The sequence below is a fragment of the Centrocercus urophasianus genome, unplaced genomic scaffold (assembly GCF_019232065.1).
Source record: "Centrocercus urophasianus isolate 14NV4802_14NV808 unplaced genomic scaffold, USGS_Curo_1.0 seq_18, whole genome shotgun sequence".
In the NCBI taxonomy this organism is placed as follows: Eukaryota; Metazoa; Chordata; class Aves; order Galliformes; family Phasianidae; genus Centrocercus; species Centrocercus urophasianus.
In genome coordinates this window covers 3,694,292-3,710,371 of record NW_024884733.1, presented here as the reverse complement: position 1 = coordinate 3,710,371, position 16,080 = coordinate 3,694,292, and the positions used below count along the sequence as shown (strand labels likewise).

At 55.7% G+C, this 16,080-nt stretch overlaps 2 protein-coding genes across 2 annotated transcripts in view; one reads left to right on the top strand and one right to left on the bottom strand.

Annotated features, from left to right (window-relative positions):
* Positions 1 to 3,787, bottom strand: part of BRINP2 (BMP/retinoic acid inducible neural specific 2) — a 5,196-nt gene extending 1,409 nt beyond the window's left edge. Inside the window, exons 1-6 of the mRNA XM_042819909.1 lie at positions 3,504 to 3,787; positions 1,910 to 2,100; positions 1,645 to 1,832; positions 1,212 to 1,317; positions 694 to 930; positions 193 to 415 (exon numbers count right to left, since the gene is read on the bottom strand). Coding sequence (XP_042675843.1) covers positions 193 to 415; positions 694 to 930; positions 1,212 to 1,317; positions 1,645 to 1,832; positions 1,910 to 2,100; positions 3,504 to 3,787 — 1,229 coding nt within the window. The remainder of the gene's footprint in view (positions 1 to 192; positions 416 to 693; positions 931 to 1,211; positions 1,318 to 1,644; positions 1,833 to 1,909; positions 2,101 to 3,503) is intronic.
* A 6,230-nt stretch (positions 3,788 to 10,017) lies between these two features.
* ASTN1 (astrotactin 1) overlaps positions 10,018 to 16,080 on the top strand; it is a 34,033-nt gene continuing 27,970 nt past the window's right edge. The window contains exon 1 of the mRNA XM_042819667.1: positions 10,018 to 10,300. Within this exon, the coding sequence (XP_042675601.1) occupies positions 10,018 to 10,300 (283 nt within the window). The remainder of the gene's footprint in view (positions 10,301 to 16,080) is intronic.

The following is a 16,080-nucleotide window of genomic DNA, read 5'->3' as shown; positions in this document are numbered from 1 at the left end:
CACACAACACCATTGGTGTCTTCCACTGAACCAATCCTTGTTTTCCACTTCCAGGCTTGAACCCAACCTGTGAGAACTGCATCCCTGGGTGGCAAAGCTGTCATCAGGCTCCTTGAGTCCCAGGGGGAGACAGACCATAGGACTGAGCTTCCCCGGGGCTCTGACTTGCAGCATGGGGCTGTGGCATCCTACCTCTCCTTTGGCAGTTTGAAGCGGGGTTGCCGGTGGCAGCGTTTGCTGAGGTTGAAGAGCCTCCGGATGATGTGGTGGGTTTTCCTGGAGAGCAGCTTGAGGCTGGTGCTCAGCTGCTGGTAGCGGTGTTGAATGTCCGGGTCCATGGCCCAGAAGTGGGAGATGGCTGTCCTGTTCAGGAAGCGGTCCCCTGGGAGCTTCTTTACTAAGGCCTGAAACTCCTCTGTGGGGAGACAGATACCAAGTCAGCCAACCTGGCGTCATCAGTTTTAAAAAAAAAATGCCCACAGGCTCTTTGGTTCTCAGGGCAAGACCCATCTTACGTGCTTGCTATGAGACTACTTGTCTGGACGCTGTCCTACAGCCTCCGCCCACCCTGAGCACCCATGGGTGCTCCCTGGCCGCATGTGCTAACCTGACCTACTTCAAGAGAAGGCTCTGGGCAAGGAGATGCTATTGGAGCCGGGATATAGCACCCGGTACGGTGTCTCCCATCCTTACCTGACTCCTCAAACTGGCTGTGGTGGCTGTCCCAGGCGCGCTGGAGCTGGACCAAGTTGCCTTCGAGTGCTTGGATGTCGGCCTCAGGGCAGTTGCAGTGGGGGAAGGTGGGCTGGCATTGGCAGCGACAGTCGCTCCGGCGGCACACCAGCTCCCCAACCGAGCTGCAGGCGATGTAGCTCAGAGCGGCTGCCACGAAACGCTCCCTCAGGTGATGGGGCAGCACCATCTGCAGCCCTGCAGGTGAAAAGGAGCCCAGGGGAGATAAGGAGGCTCAGCACTCCCAGATGGACCCCCCTGGGCCCCTCCCAGACCACCTGGATGCTTACATCCACTGGCAGCAGAGCCGCCTGTCTGGACTCTCCATTGATCGCAGCTCCTCTTGGCAAAGGAGACGCATCTCCTTCCTGCCCAACTTTAACTTATTTATCTCTAAAGCAGCAGCATGACCTGGCACCCCACCCCCTCCCCACATGAATCCCTTGGTGGCCCTTCTGCCATCCCTGCATGGTCCCTACCTTGCAGCTGCACCTTGTTCTCCGGGCTCTGCACCAGCACCGAGCTCACCGAGTCCAGGTTGTCGTAATTGCTGCAGCCCAGTGGCCCTGTCCGTGTTTCTGTCACCTGGTTGGGATCGCAGATGGTGAGGGACACAGGAGAGGATGCGTACCACTATGCACAGAGGGGCTGCAGACAGCTCCTAGCTAGCAAGGCAACACTGCGGCAGCTTGGAGAGGAGAAATAATTGCCTGCTAATTGGCTTGTTGACAGCCAGCAGCCCGGCCTCCAGCCTGCTGAAAAATGCGCCTTCATTAGCGCGCCCAATTTCCCATAAATAATGCGGATGTGCACACTTCTCCAGGGTTCACCCTGCCCTGCCCTGCCTTGTCACCATCCCTGCTGGGCCGCACTGCCCACCCGCTGTCTCCCTCTAGCTGCCCCCTCGCTTACCTTGATGGCAGAAGTGGCAATCTGGATGTGGTGCAGCCGGCGCAGCGTGCTCTCGCGGTCGATGAAGTAGGAGGCTGCCAGCTGGTGCAGCGTCTCCAGTGACACTGCTGAGCCGTTCCCAGACCCTGACAGCTCTGCCCGGTGGCTCAGCTTGCGTTTGTCCACAAAAATGGTCAGGGACTCCTCTCCTGTGGGGACACATGATGTGTCCCCTTCTTGGTCATATTTCTCCCCCAAACCCGTCGTCTTTCTGCCCCCAGCTCACCTCCCAGTGTGGCAGCCAGCAAGAAGTGTGTCCCGTATTTCTTGATGATGCTGTCGGTGACCTGCTGCAGGCTGGGCCGGCGCCCCAGCAAGCGGATGTTGCGGATAAATTCAGGGGCGAGGGGCAGTGGTAAGCTGAAGAAGTCCTTCCTCTCCAAGGCCAGGTTGTTCACCTTCCAGCGTGCAAACTCCCTGCAGCAGGAAGGAGAAAAATGACGGTCAGAGGTCAGAGCCTGGAGATGGATGGGGAAAGGGATGCTCAGGGACAAGGCTTCATCGGTCTCTAAACCACTGATGGTAATAATGAGCTGCATGCATCAGAGCTCTCCAGGTGGCATTGATGTCACCTCTTCCATCCTGCTGGCTTCACCCATCTTTGATCCCCATTCCCATGGATCCAGGTAGAAATCCAGTGCCTGGGTGCTTACAGCTGTGGATGATGACAGTGTTATATATGAAGCTGGAGGTGGAGGAAGTGCATGGGGTGAGGGTGCTGGACATAGTGGGCATGGCACTGGTGGGACGTGGAACGCTGGTGCTGGTCCCCACTGGAAGCTTGGGTAGCTCAGAGAGGGGCAGGATCCGGCCTTTCTCATTCCATCTTGGGCTCTTGTAGTACAGAAAGCTGGTCACCAGGATGTGGGATCATGGTGGGATGGAGGACAGTGTGGTGTTTTGCTGTGGGGTGATGTTTTGTATATATCTCCCTAGAGCTCCTCAGCTTGCTTCCACCTCAATAACAACAGCCCCGCAAACATCATGTGGCCAGTTTCAGCCTAATATTCAGCTTTTTGCTCTAATTAACACCAGGTGGTAGCACTCCAACAGTTTAATTAGAGCTGATTAAGAAAAAGGGGAGAGGAGGAAGGGGGAAGATTGGACATGGACAGCACTGGGCTGCCTCCCACAGTGACTTCAGAGCTAAATAAGTCTGGTGCTGGGAAGGGAGTGATGTTTCTTGTGGATGGTGTTGCCCCCAGCCAGGGGCAGTGAGAAATGTGGGATGGGGACTACTGATCCTTTGGTCCCCTTGATCTTATCCCATGGGAAAGGCGAGGTTATCCTCCTTGGAGGAGGAGTGATTTGGCTGCCATCCCTGCGGGTGCTCCTTTCTGTCCCTCCAGCGTCACTAGCAGTGTCCCTGGAGCATCCCTAGGCAGCGTGCAGGGACAGGGAAAGGGGAAATGAACTCCCTCGGATGCTGGATTCATAACAACACAGCCATCCCTGTGCTGACGTCAGCTCACTTGGTGGGATGCAGCAGGGTTTGCTCTGGTGCCATGAACCCCTCCTGGGCTACGGGGGCTTTGCAAGGACCCGCAGCATCAGCCTTGTCCCAGCGGAATCCCAGCTAGGCATGTACATCTCAACCGGCATTGCAAATTGCTCCTGGAGGTGGGCTGAACTGAGGGGTCCTCCCCAGCCTTTGCAGCTGAATGTGAATGGGATGGTGAAAGGCATGAAAACAAAGCATCTCCCCTTGGCAGAGCCTGGCATAGGCACTGCATCCCGCACGGGTCCCCTAGAGCAACCCCAGCTTCAGCCATCTGGATTCAACCAGTCCCATCCCCGGGAGCCCTGCTGCTGCCTCTCACCTGTAGATCCTGTACCTGGTGGTGAAACCCTGCCGGTAGCGCTCCATGAAGTCCACGTACTCCTGGGCTCGGTAGAAGGGACCCCGGTCGGTGAGGAGCCAGTCAAGGGGTGCTCGGCCAGAGGAGGAGGATGAGGATGAGGAAGAAGGGGATGCTGGGCTGGAGACATGCTGCTCGGTGGCCACGCCGCCTGCCCCGCAGCACACGCTCAGGGCCAGGAGGGCTAGGGGCCACGGGAGCATCGGCAGGAGCCCGTCAGCACGCCGCAGGTTCTGCTGCCCCATGCTGCTGCTGCCCAGCCGGATCCTTCATTCTCTCGCCCCGCCACGCTCCTTGGGGACGGATCCTGCCCTGCAATGGCACCGCATGACGGGTAGATCATGAGTGCAGGGCAACTTTGTGCTAGGTGACATGGGTGTGAGTTCTTGTGGCCCTAAGGTCACCGGGGACTGGTGTGGAGAGGATGGGGAGTCATCCAAGAAAGAAGGGGACAGATTCTGTAGCATGGTCTATTGTGACAGCACAAGGAGAAATGGTTTCAAATTAAAAGAGGGGAGATTTAGATCCCGTCCCTAGAGACCCCCAAGGTCAGGCTGGACAGGCTCTGTGCACCTGATGAAGCTGTGGGTGTCCCTGTTTAGTGCAGGGCAGTTGGAGCAGATGGCCTTTAAATCTCCCTTCCAACTCAAATGATTCTATGAAGATCCCAGGGAGAGTCTGGGAAGCAGATAATGGATGTGGAGCATTTTGGGGGTGTACATCATGACTGTGAATAGTTTCTCTCAGGTTAGTTAAAAAACAGCCTGAAGGCATAGGAAAAGTTAACTGCTCTAGCTGTTGGTGTGGTGCTGGGCTTTCCTTTGTGCCATGTTAGTGGCTGAGATGGAGGACGAGTGGGTGTGCAGATGGATAGAATCATAGAATCATAAAGGTTGGAAAAGATCTCTAGGTTCCTCCAGTCCAACCATCCACCTGCCACTAGTATTGCCCACTAAGTCATGTCTCTCAGTGCCACATACATACATTTCATGAACACCTCCAGGGATGGTGACTCCACCAACTCCCTGGGCAGCCTGTGCCAGGTGGTTGAATGGGCTTGTCTACCCTGGGCTCGCCACATCAGTGTTTGGAAGATAACCAGCATTTATCTTGAGCTGAGACCTTACTGGTTTTGTAGCATCTGCACTGAGCATCTTAAAACACGGGAGGTTTGCTGGAAGCAGCATGGGGTCAGAGCCTGCATTTGCTGTGCTCCGTAGGGCAGCTAGTGATAAGGAGCTGCAAGGTGCAGGGGCTGAGCCAGAGCAGGGAGATGTTTCTTGCCTCGTGCAGCAAGGGCTGGTTGCCTAAAAACCTGCTTTGAACAGAGCAGAGTTCAAAGTCAGCACAGGAACGTCAGAACTGACTCGTTCTTCATTAGCCGATGTAAATGCTGGGTATAAAAATATGGAACTGGGCCACGGAGGGGAGGGCAGCAGGGATGCAGGGAGGGCTCCCGGGCTTATCTCTGGAGCCCAGCAAAGGCTCCAGACTTCAAACAGACAGAGCTGGGGCTTACCCTGCCTGTGTGCCAGCTCTGTGCCTTATCCCCAGGCCAGTTAAGACCTGGGAGAAGCCAGCAGCTGCAGGCAGGCTCTGGAATGGGATAGGGGTCAATGGGAACAAGGGTTTTGGGAACCCTATATTCACAGCTCTTCTAGGATATGCCCGTTATTCTCCATAGCAGGAGCCACCCAATACTCATCCTGCCAAGCACGCACCAACCCCACACTCTCCTAAACCAGGGCTTTGGCAGATGAATCATCCCACTTAAATACGCATTATTATTATTTTCCCCCTTTTCTTCTATTTTTAAACCCTTAAGGGTGTGCTTTGATGACGTGCTCTCAGCCGGCTCCCTGGCAATTTGGAACCAAAATTGAAGTTCTTGTCAGCTGCAATAACCCTGATGAAGGTGCCAGCAGAGCACAGGTGGGCTAGAGGCTGCCATGGGCTGCAGCACAGCCAGCAGGGCCGGGGGGGGGGGGGGGTGACCAACCCCTGTACACAGTGCTGATGTTCAGTTTGGGGACTTTTGCTACAAGGACACTGAGCTGCTGGAATGCATTCAGAGAAGAGCAATGAGGTTAGTGAAGGGCTGGAAGACAGGATATATGAGTGATAGAACATGAGGAAATGGCCTCAAATGTGCCATGAAAGGTTCAGTTGGACATTAGGAAGAATATCTTCACAGAGAAGGTCAACCAAGCATTGGGATGGGCTGCGCAGGGCAGTGGGAGAGTCCTCTTCCCTGCAAACATGGCACTAAGGGACACAGGTTAGTGGTGGGACCTTCTGCATTAGGTTGATGGTTGGCCTTGGTGATGCTGAAGGAACCAAGCTGATACCAGGGACCAGCTATCCCACACCATCATTAGCCACCCTGCTCTATTTGCTCATATTGGAGGTGGGTAGGATAAAATAAGTATGTAAGTGCAAATCTGTACTTGCAGAAGCAGCGGACAGCACAGCTCTTTGGTAGCTCATAACCCCATTGACCTCACTACTAGAGCTGGAAATAACTTTCTAATCACTTATCCTTGATCCAAAAGAATGGAGTTTTGATGAGAAGCATCTGACTACTCATTTTTTTCTTCTTCTTGATTTAGGGTTTGTATCACAAAAGCTGGAAAAATTCCAGCTTGCTAATTATTTTTTTCCCCTTTTCTATAAAAACCTTAACACGAAGGAAGAGGCATTTCAGCACAAATGTCCCTGGCAGACATGCCCAGGAGCACAGCCTATTTCCTGCCCAGCTCTACCTGGTCCTGGTGCAGCCCTCTCTGTCCCCGCTTCCTGCAGGCGACAACCCATGCATTGCTGGGATTGCCACGAGCTGCATCTCAGAAAATAGCTTCTTGCAAAACCCCGTATGTTCTGAGGCTTCCTCCTGCCCTAAGCACTGAGATGGCAATAGGATCACTTCTGCTTTTGGTGCCTTCACCCAGAAAGCGAGGGGCAGGAGGACATGCTGGGCTCCTCGTTGGCAGCTGGACAAGCCGTAGGACCCGGCAGCAGCATCACCCTACCAAGCTGTGCCTCGTCCTGCCTGCTTGGATGCCGCCAGCAAGGCAGCTCTGGAGCAACACGCTCCTCCACTAATCAAGCAGGGTTCGATAATTAAGACATTAGCTAATTGTCAGGGACATTAACATTGATTTTTGCCCTTTCACGCTGCAGAAACTGATCCGGCCGCCTGTATGCCGTGAAGCATTCACAAGGGGGTTGGCTGGGGATGTGTCTGAGCCCCCAGGTAGCTGATGCTGGCAGACGGGTGACATCCTGCTCCAGCATCCCTGGGGACAGGGCCAGCTGAGGTGCATCCATGCGGGAGCAATAGGAGAGGGCTTGCCTTGAGCTCCTGCCGATGCCTTTTAGCGGGGATGAAACTCTAACCGAGTCACCTTCTTATTAAATGTGGGAAAGATTTATCAAATTAAGGCCACTTAGAGAGGCTGGGCAGAGGCTAAGTGCCTGGAGCAGATGGGCTCAGCTGTGCATGCCGATGCTATTTGCAGCGCTGTGGGGTCAGCCCCACTCCCTGCCCACCCAGGACTGTGCAGGACCTGAATCCCGAGCACAGGGACAACCACTTCTGAGCCCACTGTCCCTGTCTGAGCAGCAATGTTGGTGATCCCCATCACGGCCCCGAGCTTGCTAAACGACTTCAATAAGTCACTGCCTCTCCCCCCCCGCCCATGAGACTGGTTTAAAAACCTGCAAGACATTATGATTTGGGTTCCTTTTATTAGCTTTTCTTAGAGCAAGGAACTTTAAGATGAGAGTAAAGGAAAATGTCAGAAAATCCCAGGACTCGGGGAGCTCAGGATTTGCATAAGACATCAGATGAGATGAAGCCCGGGCTGCGGTCGAGGGAGATGGCAGCTGCGCGTTCTGTGTCACACCAGTGCCATGTGTTGTGCCCTCTGGCTTTGCTCACCAGAGACTTCCAAACCCACAAGCAGAGACCCTCTTGAAAGAGCAACGTGCCAAATCCAGTTCCCTCAGCACGGCGGCTGCTTCCCCTGCCTGGGGCCGAGCTCGCAGCCCCGAGCATCCCCGAAGTCAGCTCCCGGGAGGATTGGGCGGGGGGAGGGGGGGAGCTCACGCACACAGCGGCATCCCCTCCTACTGTCGGAGCGAGCGCAGTGTGAAGTGGCTTCACCCCAATGGGCAGCATCAGGAGCAGAGGAAAAACATGCGGCGGTGTGTGTGGGGCCAGCCTCCCGCTCCCCGGGGCTCAGCAGCCCCCCGATCCCAGCCGGGGCTCAGCGCAGGGGGCTGCCCTGTGCAGACCCCACGGCTGCGGACGGAGGGGGCACACTGACACCTGCCGGCAGGTCCCGCAGCTCCGGCACCATAGAGGGACAGCCCGGCACCCCCAGCCCGTGCCCCACAGCTGCGTTTCGGGGCCGAGCACGGGACTCCTGGGAAGGAGAGGGACGGGAGGCACAGCGCCGCGCCGAGAGCTGCTGCTCTCGAGTCCGGCCGGAGTTTGGGCTCCTTTGGAAATGATGAAAGCCAGCGGTGAGCGAAGGGAAGCGGGCTGCTGGTATCGGCTTACCCGCTCCTCGCCCCGCTCTGCGGCACCGTTCTGGGAGCCTTCCCGTCCCGCTGAGAGCCAGCTGTTGCTCCAGGTTCTCCCAGCAGGGCAGCACAGTTCGGCACCTTAGCTGACCGTCTCCCCGGAGCAGCACAGCAGTGAGTCCGCAGCTCCCGCTCTTCCCAGCCGAGGGCAACTCCGCAACCCAACCGTGGGACACTGCCTCCCGCCTCCCCTCGTCCTTTCCGGGACATCTCACCCAAGGTCACCGAGCCACCCGGCGGGGCGGGGTCACCTCCCACCCATCCGCACCGTCCGACGCAGCATCCCACCCCACGGGGAGCATCCCCACTGGCGGAGGAGCTCGGCGATCCCGTCGGGCTTACCCCAGGCTCCGGGCGGCAGCGGCAGCAGCGGATCCCGCGGTCCGGTGGCGGCTCAGGCTTCCCGGTGCCGGCCCCGCCGCCCCATGGCGCGGCCCCGCAGGCGGGCAACCCGCACCGGGTCCCGCCGCGCTCCGCGGCCGCCGCCACCTCCACGCTCACCCCGCCACCGCCGCCGCCGCCCCATAATATATGCGGCGGCGGCGGCCAATGAGAGGAGCCGTCTGCCTCTCCGCGTCCTCCCATTGGTGGGCGCCGTGGAGCCGCGGGGGGAGAGGGCGCGCGTGGGGAGGCTGTGCGGGCACGCGTGGGGCAGCGCTCGGCCTCGGGCTTAACCCTGCGCGGAGCCCCGTGCCCAGCGGCTCAACACCCCCGCTTGTAATCGTGTACCACCATCATCTTTCATCCCAAGCCCCAGAAGTGGAGTTTTTCCCCCCAAAAAAGTGGTTTTGCCGAGGAAAGATTGAGATCCCTCTCCTAGAACCGTAGCGCTCCGGCCTGGGTTTGTCTGCGTTTTGGTTAGGGATGAATTTGGGTGAAAGGATAACCAGGTTCAGCGTGAGGGTGTGTAGCTCAGTTCTCTGCTCCCACAGTCTGCTCTGTGCTCTGCCCGTTGTGTGGGGTTGGACACCCACGAGGCACACTGCCCTTGGGGAGGCCCTCAGCTGCCAGCCGAGCCCCTGCAGGATGCCCTGCACCACTGTATGCAGCCCTGGCTCTGGGCAAAGCCCTTATTGGGCTCTATGTGCCGTGGGATGGAGGCAGCATTGGGCACACTGGGGGCCTCCAAGGGGATCACTGCCCACGAGGGGAGGGCGGTGCTCTGTCCTACATCACTGAGTTCATTCTTCCCTATATTTTCCTTATATTTTTCCTTATGTTTTGTCTTACGCTTCTCCTTACATTTTTCCTTTAGTGGTTGTCCCTATAGTTTTCCTTACACGTTTTCTTATCCCCTCCCTCACAGTATTTCTTATACCTTTCCTTACGCTTTTCCTTATCCCTTTTCTTATCATTTTCTTAATGTTTTTCCTATGTTTATCTTATTTCCCTCATTTTTTCCTTACAGTTCCCTTACTGTTCGTTTATATTGCCTTGCAGTCTTACATTTCCCTGCACTTCCCTTACATATATCCTACAGTTAGACTAGATGATCTCAGTGGTCTTTCCCAACCTCAGCGATTCCGTGACTCCGTATCTTCCTCTCCTTTCCCTTCCATTTCCTTTACACCCTCTTTGCATTTCTCTTACATTCCCCTCATCCTTCCTTTCCCCTATCATTTGTCACTACTTCTGCTCCGCTCTACGCATGGGGACGCGGTGCCGTCCTTCAATCACACCCCCTCCCTCAGCGCGGAGCCGGATGGGCTTTAAGACCCTCTTCCGACCCGAACCAACCCAGGATCCCGCGATTCCCTAAGATGTCGAGAAGGGGCTGAGCGGTGCTCTCCCTCCGAGCCGCGCCGTAACGCACCGCACCGCGCCGCACGGGGAGGTGCCGGTCCCCGCGTCCCCGCCCCTCGCCGCCGCCCGGCGCCGGAGCTGCAAGATGGCCTGGGCCGGGCTGTGCGCCCTGCTGGCCGGGTGCTGCCTGGCGGCCGGCAGCGGCCCCGCCGAGGCGGCGGCGGAGGCGGCGGCCAAGGAGCTGGAATGCAAACTGAAAAGCATCACGGTGTCGGCTCTGCCTTTCCTCCGGGAGAACGACTTGAGCATCATGCACGGCCCCTCGGCCGCCGAACCCAAGCTGCTCTTCTCGGTGCGCAACGATTTTCCCGGAGAGATGGTGGTTGTGGACGACCTGGAGAACACGGAGCTGCCCTACTTCGTGCTGGGTGAGCATCTCCCCGCGCCGCCCGGCCGAGGGGCTCCTCCCTGCGCTCCGCAGCCCCTCTGGGTCGAGCCCGGCCCGCTGCCCCCCCAGGGTTCTGCCCGTCGGGAAGCCGCAGCCCGCAGCGCTTCTCCGAGCGGAACCGCCTCCCCCCGGCGCGCTGCAGAGCGCTGCCAGCCGGGCATAGCGGCGGGTCTCCGCTGCGGGTCCCCGGGCAGGTAGCGCCGTGCTGCCGAGCATCGCTTCCCTACCGCTGATGGGCTCCTTCTATGTATCGTTATTACTATCATTTATATTTTCACCCCCACCTTAAGCCAATCTTTGCTGCTTTCTTTATGCTGTGCTTACAGCAAGGCCTCCATCGCTTGCTTCCCCAGGACCAAGCTGAGCTGTGGCATTTGCTGCAATCTTTTAATTTTGTGCTGGATACTGTTTTCCCATTCTTCCTGCATGCAGCCCCCACCTCACATGAACCCAACGGCTGCTCTCTCCATCGTGGCCATGCTCACCTCCCACACCCTTGGGTGCCCCATGTGTGTCCAAACGTCCCCTTTGTCCATGTGCCATCCCAAAAGCAGTGCGCCTGCACGTGCCTTTATGCTGCGATGCCATCCTGTGTGCCATCATATGAACAGGGAGGGGACAGCAGTGGCTCTACCTGGGTTGTGTCCCCTGTGCTTTGTCACCTTCCTGTCTCCCCCGGACCTCTCCACATGCACAAAACCTGCGATCCTATATCCGATCTCGGAGCAGCGCTGACTGCATCCCTCTGCTCCATGCGAAGGGCAGAGCCAGGCACAGGGCTGGGGGATGCCATAGGAGGGTTGTGGGGACACTCCCAAAGCAATGCCCAGGGATAGGGGGTGGCCAGAAGGGGCTGTGAAATGCGATGTCCCCATCCCCAGCATGGCCCCTCTCTGTGATGCTGCGGTGGAGGCCGGAGAGCGTTGCTGTGGCAACGGGGCCGCAGTGCAATGGATGCTGCGGGCCGCGCACGCGTGGCATTGTGGCATTTGATGCTCTAAAAGCCACACAGGTGCTCCTCCCTTTTTGGGAGTTGCTCCTGGGGGGTCAGAGCCCCACGGCTCTGGGGTTGGCACGGCCCCTTTGCAAAGTGTCATTATTATTATTCACCATCACGAATTTATTTGGGGGTATGTGTTGTCTCAGTTGGTTTATTTTAGGAGTTTGCCCCATTCTTTACGACCCTCTGGGTTACTCAGGGCTGTCCCTCCTCCTCAGCATCTTCAACCTTTGGAAGGGTTGTGAATTGTTGCTCAGCAGCTCCATGAGCTGCTCCTCTTCGCTGGTCCCCACTCCTGCATTCCTCCTCAGGCAGAGCCATGGTGGGGGGTGGGTTGTGGGGTTGTCACCTCTGTTTTACGGGGAGGGGATGCATGGGGATCGCAGCTGCTCTGCACTGGGATGTGGGGATGGAAAAGCACTCGGCTTGATCCTGATTTGAATCAAGGATGCCTCAGTCATTGGCTTTCATCTCGCTTGGTGCCTGTTGCATTAGTTATGGGTTTTCCTCACTCTCACTGGTTGGTGGCCATTAGGAAATGCTAATTTGCAGCTCAGTATTCCCTTCCCGCTCACTGTTCCCTCCCGGCCTCCTAGCAACATCAACCCGCACTCCATATCCCATTACCTGGCCTCACACCCATGCTGCCTTTTTGTCCCTGCAATTCTAGTTGCCAAAATGTAAGTTTGAGGGAACTGAATGAGCTGTTTTTGCCTTCCCACTCCAACCCTAAAGGTGTTCGAGAACCATGGGGATGTGGCACTGAAGGAGGTGGGCAGTGGGTATGGTGGGGTGGGTTGCTGGTTGGACTTGATGATCTAAGTGATCTTTTCCAACCTTAATGACTCCATGAAGTTGTGCTGAGCTGAGTGCTGCTCAGCACTCTCACTCAGAGTGAGCTGAGCTGCACTGGGATGTGGCACTATGTCCCTCCATGTCCCCAGGAGTGTCCCTTCTGCCCAGGCTGTGGCAGGGAACTTCATCTGCTCTGCAGACAGACACTCTGAACTTTAGTGGCTTTAATAGATTATCCTAAACTTGGGCCTTAATATGAGCCATCACAATTTCAAATTATCTTTCTTTTAAATTAAATAGATTCCTTTTTAAATACAAAAACAATTCTAATTTTTTAGAGGGGTGAGATTTTTCAAAGGCACCAATGAGGTGGGCATGTTTAGCCACTGTGGAATACCTCCCTGAAATACCTCATCGTTTCTATTCCTTTTCATGTCCTTAGTTTTTATTCTCTGCTAAGCTCCGGATCCCGCTGGAGAATTCTCTGTGACTCCTTTATGTGTTGGGGCCAGGGGGCACTGAGATGAGGACACGGGGTGCCATTAATTGGGGTGACAGATCCTTCGGCCAACCAAAGCTCATCCTTGCTATGGCCAAGGAACAGCAGGCAGCCCTTAGATTTCACAACCCCTGGAGCTGCCTTCTCCACATCACCTGTCTGCTGTGTGTGTTGCACTGAAGGTAATGTTTCTCAATAGCTTAGGATCACAGCCTTAATAAGGCTGGAGAAGACCCCTGAGATCCCCTAGTCCAACCCCAGCCCACCATGCCCACTGCCCACATCCCTCAGTGGCACATCTCCACTGTTCTGTAACACCTCCAGGGATGATGGCCCATCCCCTCCCTGGGCAGCCTGTGCCAAATTCTCACCAATCTTTTGGAAAAGACTTCGTTTTTGGGGAGGTGAGGGCCCACCCCAACCCTGCTGCCCCATCCCCATCTCATGTCCCCCAAGCCAGGGCACTGAGATGGGGTGCTCTGGGACCCACAGCATTGCCTCGCTGCTAACCTTGCACCTGCGAATAGGTGTAATGGTGAAATAATGGAGCAAATATTAAGAAATTCTTAAGTACCCAGAGAATAACCGAGTTAAATTATACCAGAGGAGCTCAATTGCCTTGCTTAGATTGATTGAATTACTAAATGAGCCTGACTAATGGAATGGAGTGGATATATCGGACTTTTACTCAAGATCCTGAAATAATTTCTCTAATAAGATTGTGAGCCATTAATTGAACTTGGCTTGGATCCTGGACACTGTCACATGCACCGAGACCCGTCGTGATGATCTATGCTCCCACCCTGCTGCTGGCAGGATGTTGCCCTTAAGACCCAGCCACCCAATGTGCCATTCAGGATGCCGCCCTCCCCGTCTCTGCTGGCCACCTCCTGTCTCCTCTGTAAGCATCTCACTGCTGCTCAACCTCCTCTCTCTGGTTCTTCAGTGCTGGCTTTGCAGGCTGGAAGCATCCTTGAGGCCACCGCCGTGCCCCACCACCTCTCTGGCTGGGAGCGTTTTGGTGACACACCGGATGTGGAGGGATGTTGTGTTTTGTTTTATTTATTTTTTTTCTTTTCCAACCCACAGACACAGGGATTTCATCTCTGGGTACCCGTTGCCATGGCAACTGCACATCCAGCCAGCTCCAGCAGCAGTGGGGCCGGGGCATCTCGCTGACCCAGAAAGCAGCGGGGGGAGCATGCTGTGATGCTTGGACCAATCCCATGGGGGGACATGGGTTTATGGGACAGGGTGGTTGTAGGGTCCCAGCCCTCGTTTTGGCTGCTGGGAGTGCAGGGTGCTGCTCCCATCTCCCCCAGCTGATAGCCTGGGTCCTGTGCCCCAGTGGAACTGAGACTTGCTCCCATCCTTTGTGGGTGATGTTTTGGGGATGATATTGCCCATACTGGGACTTCTAAAAGTACCCTAAAGCTGATGTCTCACCTCTGCCCTTCTATCTCTAGGCCAGCAGAGTTTGTGTCTGGGTCCATCCCACATTCCATTTTCTATTTCATTTTTAGGGTTGATTATCCAGCTAAACTCTCTTGGCTGCCTGATCTGGTGGTTTGCAACCCTGTCTGTGGCAGGGGGTGGATCATCCACTGGATGATCTTTAGGGTCCCTACCATCTTAAGCCACTCTCTGATTCCATGATTTTGTGATAAACAAGGCTGGATGACCATCTCTCTTTGTGTCTCAACACGCAAGAGCCCTTTAAAGGAAAGAATTTTTGCCTCCCGGGATTGGGGAAGCATCTGGATAGTGACAGATCCATCATTTCAAGCTGGCTGTCCTTTTCCTTGCGCGTTGCTGGGGCTCTTCTGCTCAGATCAGGAGGGTTTGCATGGCAAAGGGAAGGCTCTGGTTGCTGGCTTGTGGCTGCTTAACACTGGGAAGCACCAGTAGTGGCACATCGGTCACAGAAGCTTGGATGTGAGGATGCGGTGCAGGAGGAGACACGGTCCCTCTCCTGGCTGGCTCTGAGGCATTTCAGTAATTAGTATGACTAATGAGCATAGCAGAGCAAGCAGATATCAAGGTTGTAGAGAGCTGGCTTTGCTTCCACAGGGAACTGATCCAGCTGAAAACTGACCTGCTAGGGGAAGGAGATGGGGAAGGGCTGAGCAGAGCCCACCTGTACCTTTGCGTGAGGATTTGGGGTGTTTAAGCATGGGAGGGCCTGGAAGAGCCTTCCATCACCTATGGTTCTGCCTCAGAATGCCAATGGTTGCATTGGTGGCCTGTGATGGCAGCTCCTGTGATCCCCTCCACTGGGCCAGGGCTGGAGGTGGCACCCAGAGCTGAGAGCACTGAGACACCCAACCATGATGTCACCATCACAGTGTGCTGTGGCTGCCTGGGAAAGCAGGTATTAGCAACCCTGAAATATCCTGGGGACAGGCGCTTGTGTGATGGGAGACAGTTACCATGGAAACCTCCTTCAAATGAGGAGGAAAAAAAAAAAAAGGGAAAAGAACAAGAAAAAAAATCCCGAAATTTAAAGCAGTGCTTGTAGCTCGGAGGAACTGTAGACCTTATTATGGGTTTTGGCACCCCCCTTTCTTTTTTATTTGTTCCAGCTAACAGCTCCAGGAGACAAGCCAATTAATTTGAACATCCCCAAGGGAGTGGGAGAGCGAGGGCACAGGGCTGGGAACTCAGTGCTGTGTTTGCAATCACTTTTCTGGCTTTGGGGCTAGGGGCTTGGGCTCAGGATGTGCCTTAGGGCTGGATCTGCCTAGTGGGGGAAGAGAGGACAGCTGGCTGAGGTCCCAAGAATGCTTTGCTCCCATGGGGTGCTGTGCCCAACTCAGCATGAGCTTCACATCCATGTGGAGCTCACATCCTGCCCAGTCCCCTAATGATGTCCCCAGTGTCCCCACCCTCTGGGAAACCTCTTGGAAACACTGGTTTTGCACAGAGGGCCCACATGCTGCTCAGCAGCTCCAAGCATCGCTGGAGGCGGCCTTCCCAGAGGCACTTGGGCTGCTGGGGAGCTGCTTTCCCATTGGAAATAGAACTGCCAGCAGAGTTTTACCAGAGAGCATTGGTGACTTCTGAAACACAGCTGGCTGCAGCTCACCAACCTGTTCTGCAGTGCTCAGCCAGAGGGAGATGCTTTCTTCCTGGATGTGCACTGTACCTTGACCAGTCAGACCCAGAGCAGTGCAGTAGGGTGGATAGTGAAAGCATTAGTGGCTCATGTCTGTTTGCTCAAACCCTGACCTGGTCCGGCTTTGAAGGCTTTCTGTTACCACCTGTAGTGGAAATGCTAAGTCACAGCTCAAAGCAGTGATTGAACACCTGGTGGGAAGGCAGGGCCAACCCAGGGGAGCTCAGGTGTATGCAATCCTGACTCCACTCTTCCCAGACCTCATTTAAGGGTTGGCAGTGAAGGCAAGTGGTGGAGTTTCCTGTCTACCTGGGGTCTTCCCTGGGTAAGCAAATCCCTCCCTCCCTCCCT